The 5,224-nt window shown below is 46.6% G+C and overlaps 1 protein-coding gene across 1 annotated transcript; it reads left to right on the forward strand.

Moving 5' to 3' along the window:
- The first annotated feature begins 295 nt into the window (after positions 1–295).
- LOC128271246 (UDP-glucosyltransferase 2-like) lies at positions 296–4,200 on the forward strand. Its single transcript, XM_053008691.1, has 3 exons — positions 296–1,364; positions 3,578–3,809; positions 3,882–4,200. Exons 1-3 carry the CDS (start codon positions 296–298, stop codon positions 4,198–4,200), a joined length of 1,620 nt encoding a protein of 539 aa, XP_052864651.1.
- The last annotated feature ends 1,024 nt before the right edge of the window (positions 4,201–5,224 follow it).

Consider the following 5,224-nt stretch of genomic DNA (forward strand, 5'->3'; position numbering starts at 1 on the left):
GACGATTACGCGTTTTCGCCTCTTCTTATTTCCATTTCTCTCATTTCTACGCTCTCTGGCCGTTGATTATAGTTTAGTGGGCGCATGGCGTGAGGCGCACGATCGCTGGGTATACGCTATTGGTTTTTGAAGTTCAGCGTATAAAGTGACTCGAGTCGTTGGACGTATCTTTTAGTCGCACGATAGTCGCTACGCTGTACGCAACGGTACCTGTAGCCCGTGCGGTTTAGCGTGGTTTTCCGAGTGTAGTCCTTGTCCGAGGAAGGTTATAGTATCCTGTGCGTTCGAAGGAAGCATGTGGTGTGGTGAACGGGCAACGTTAATCACGGTGCTGGCACTCCTGGCCGTGGGGATGCCAATCCTAGTCGGGGGGGCTAGAATTTTGGCCATCTTTCCTTCGCCGGCCAGGAGTCACCAGATAGTGTACCGGGCATACATGAAAGGGCTGATCAATCGTGGACACCAGCTGACGGTTATGACAACGGATCCATTCATGACCGACCATCCGAACGTGACCATCATAAACTGGAGCTTTGCGTACAAAATTGTGAATGAAAATATTGATGTGGTTGATATGAAGCAACGGAACATGAACTTTTTCCAAATTGCACAAGAGCTACGTAAGGTGACACGACTGTTTTTGGAGGCACAAATGTCCCACCCGGACGTGCAGGCCCTCATCCATAGTCGAGATGCATATTTCGACGCAGTGATTGTCGAGTACTACCAGTTTACACCTCTGTACGCGTTTGCCGAACTGTTTAACGCGCCCCTGATCGGTGTCACGTCGATCGATGCAATGGGAATGGTTCACGAAGTGTTGGGCAACGTGATGAACGTTGTGGCGCATCCAGAGATGAATCACAAATTTACGAAGAACCTCAACTTTCTGCAACGTCTGGAAGCAGTCATATGCAACTGGATGATCAACTACTATATCATGCCGGCCGACTTCCGCAACTACGATCGGGTAATCGAACAGAATTTCGGAAGCAACATGACACGCTCCTGGGGGCTGATGAATCGCATTGACTTCCTGATGGTGAATGCCGAGCCAGCACTCGGGTATTTACGACCAACTTTGCCAAACACTGTGCAGCTCGGCTTTCTACACATCGAACCCGTAAAAGCGCTGCCAATGGATTTACAGTCGTACCTAGACGATTCGGAACATGGTGTGGTGTACTTCAGCCTCGGAACATTGATCCGCAGCGATTCCTTGAACCAACGCAACCTGAATCTTTTCTTAGAGGTGTTCAAATCATTGAAGTACGATGTACTGTGGAAGCATGATGGCGAAATGGACCTCAACGGAACCACAAACATCCGAATGATGCGATGGGTTCCACAGCAAGACGTTCTGGGTAAGTTATGGAAGGCAAAGAGAGTGATAGTCTTGTCGTTCTCCTGTTTGGGTTTACAATGAGTGAACTAATCGTACATTCCGCCTGTGAGAATGAATATGAGTATCAACTGCATTACGGACTGTTCTTTATATAGAGCAATCTACAAATTAAGCCAAAAGATGAAGGCCTATCGTACTATTTAACATCAAACCTGCCAATGAAATAATTGTTTATAACGACATATTAGCGACAGGCACCTTCAAGTAGACGCTTTTGGCAAAATGCTAATGACTACCGAGTAGTTTGATTGTTGCGTGTTTTTATGCACAACAAAAAACCGCGACCATTTTAATGGATCCATTTATCTCGTTGTGTCATACATCATGAGATGAAAGATGAACAGCACGAGCCAGAACCAGCACTAGATTCAAAGTGTTAAACTGTGGTTTGCAGATATGTGTATGCTTAATTAGCTCTTAAGAGCAACGAACGGGACCACGAAATAGCACACAAAACAAATGGAACGGCGAATTTATGAGTGGCCAACACTGTAGAGCAATGCTAAGCGAAGACCCATGATATTCTATTTGAAGTGATTTTTTCCTCTTAGTACCGAGGCCAGTTTACGTATCTAAAGCTGTGGCATTGATGCAGTCTTTGACGCCATCGTTGTTGCTACACAACCATTGGGAAGTCAACCATTTGCGGTCGTGACAGACCTTACGATTCATAAATGCACCGCAATGATCAACTTATCAATGAACTTTGCATGTCTAACTTATCAAATCAATTACCCGTCCATATGTGTATTCTATTGTTTCTTTCATTTGTTTTAGAACATATATCTAGTTCAAATACATTTTTTGCACCTAATTTGAGGCATAAATTTGAGGATACGGCTAATCAAAAACGTATAGGGAAGTTTGTCTTTGCACGCATCTCTATTCAGATGGTTGTCCTTTATCCAAATCTTCAAGGCTTTAGCCAAATCTTCAAGGAAAACGTCTGGCGAATCAACCAAATGGCGGATTCGTCGTGTGTTTGGGTGATAACGTCGCCAAATTCCAAACACGTGACCATGCCCAAAAGCACACCATTTCACATTGTGAGGCTGTTTGGTGATGCAACCGATGGAGACGACACGCTATCGATCAACTTTGCTGTATCCTTGACCTGGTTCAACAAAAGATCAACAAAAATTTGCCTAAGAAAGTGTGAACGCTCGACGTTTCGTAACGTTCCGGAACCAAAACAACCCCCAATTTCACACCAACCCGCGTGAGAGAGGCGGCGTGGGAGTGCTCTGGGTGAATTCGAAGAGAAAAAAGCATGGCCACTGCTCCTGAACGATCGCTGGCTCCTAAGGCCACTTTAGCCGTGCAAATTGCTTCGCCAAACTGGTTTTTGGCGTCTTTCTGCGAGTGACCAACCGACAAGCAATCTCCCTGGCACGAGCAGCTCCACACCTCTCCAGCTGTCTGCATTGTCAATGAAAGGCTTGGCTAATTATGCAATCTAATAAAATCGTATTCGGAAGGATAGTGCTGAAGGCAAACACTCAAATTTACGAAAGATGCACGGATGTGCCACGATCTTTTACCAATTTCAAGATCACCCTGGGGAAGAGCCTCTATCGCATAAATTATGCTAAGCGTAATCCGTGTTTCCGTTTGAACAAAAGTTGAAAATCAAGCTGTGCAAGTTTCGCATCCTTGAACCGCATCGAACCACGCCGGAAGTTTCAGCTCTAGATCGCTGAAAAATGTGTTATTGAACCAGATTCCGTGATCAGCCAGTGAACTGGACACGCGAAACGCAAAATTTATTGATTTAGGGTTATATAGGTACATCTCGGCGGGTAACGTTTCGCTTTTTATCTTTTTGTCAACTTCGCATGAGATGGCATTTCAGGATGGCACGTGGCGAATCATAAACTGTTCATATTGCCTGTTAAGCGAAGCGTTACGAGCAAACATCATGGTTGTGTTCAAATACTAAAACCAAAAACTTTCTGCCACGAAGATCCAGTGAATCAATATACATCAGCGGGCTCTGGTGATTGCGTTAAAATCCTACTTATGTTTTGCTTAGAAATACTTCCGCTTTTTTACGTCATGGCAATTAACATTTATTTACCGTTATACTTTTCATCAAAACTGAGTTACACATTTCTAGTGGCACCTGTGGCTAATATCGTTTGCTTTTTCGCCTCTTCCGCGCTCCGGCCACAGCTCACCCAAAAGTGAAAGCATTCGTCATGCAGGGTGGACAGCAGTCGATGGAAGAAGCTATCGACCGGCACGTGCCGCTCGTGGTGATACCATTCAATTTCGACCAGTTTGGGAACGCGGACAAGGTGCTCGATCTGGGCATTGGGCGCTCGGTGTGGATGGAGCACTTGAACGGTGTGGATGGAGCACAGAAGCTGCGCGAATGCATCATCGAAGTCACGGGCAACAAGCGGTAAGTCGGTTCCGGTCAGTGGTTGAGACCCTTTTGGTGCACTTTAATGACTTCCAAATTTACTGCGAACAGCTATAAACGAAACATCGCGCGGCTCGGAAGGCTGGTCCGTGATCAACCGATGCGGCCGGTCGAGAAGGCGGTTTGGTGGACGGAGTACGTGATCCGTCACAACGGTGCCGGCCACTATCGCTACAAGCCGGCCAAGATGTCCTTCATACAGTATCATTACTACGACGTTGCTGCAGCCGTACTGCTGCTCCTGTTTGTGATACTAGCGGTCCTAGTATACCTTCTGAAGTGGCTGGGCCATATCATGGCAAGACATCTAGTCTCCTACGCCACCGCTGGCGGATTGAGCATGCAGTTGGAAACGAAGAAGTCCCTCTGAGATCTGAGGGCCTTCAGGTGTCATGCGCAAAGCCACCTTACGTAATCTTCTTGTGCGTATGTGTGCTAGCGTGTGACTGTGGTGTGCTACGCATGACGCTTATGGGATGCTAATGTTGCCGTCAAGTACCTTGCAAACATCGACCGGGACGAAACGGTGGAGGGTGCCCACCCTGTGACGGTGCCCTTTTTCTTGTCGGACATTTTTGGCCGATGGCAAAGAAAAGCTCCGAAAGTTTCTCATCGGAACGTATTAACCGAGTGCGGCAAGTGCTTTGCGTGTTGCAACGAATGGATAAAGAAACTTGCCCGTTAGAGTTAGTAGACTCTTTTTATGGCCCCGGCACGGCTCTGTTATCTTTGAAGCCCGATCCGCGTCCAGCAGTTCGACGACCGGTGAGTATTGAGTTTCGACACCGATTTATACACTTTCGATTTCGCAGTTCCCATTAGCGGAGCTGTGAGCGAGGGACAGTCGGCAACGAGACCCATTTACGACGCTTAATCTTACTCCTAACCTAGCCATAGAGATGTGTTTTTACTGTGGCTACTGGCACCCGGTATCCAATGGAACCACCGTATTGTTTGTTACGCTAGTTTTTATTATCTCCCAATGCCCTGTAAATAGTAGATGAATCTTCCGTCCGGAAACGACTGTGAATCTTGTGTGTACGTGTGTGAATGTGTGTCGTACGTCAGACGTCGGAAGAGTTGCAATCGAATTGAAAGTTACGCAGTTGTACATAAAAGTTTGCCGAAAGGCCAGCCCCTAACAAGCGGGTGCGTTAAGCGTTTCATCGATAGGCCGGTTCGATAGTAAGCGAACCGTAGGTCGGTGGCACTGCTCTTCCGTCGGTGATTATAAAACAAAGCATAAAACGTAAAACAAACAGAAGCACAACATAAAAAAACCAACGAACGGTGCACACCACGCAGCGCTTGAGGAATGCACTGCAGATGATGCGATGGTCATTTGTTCTTTTGCATTCTGCTGGTGTGGTGTATGACTTGCGGAAATTGCACGT

The sequence above is a fragment of the Anopheles cruzii genome, chromosome 3 (genome assembly GCF_943734635.1).
Source record: "Anopheles cruzii chromosome 3, idAnoCruzAS_RS32_06, whole genome shotgun sequence".
Taxonomy (NCBI): domain Eukaryota; kingdom Metazoa; phylum Arthropoda; class Insecta; order Diptera; family Culicidae; genus Anopheles; species Anopheles cruzii.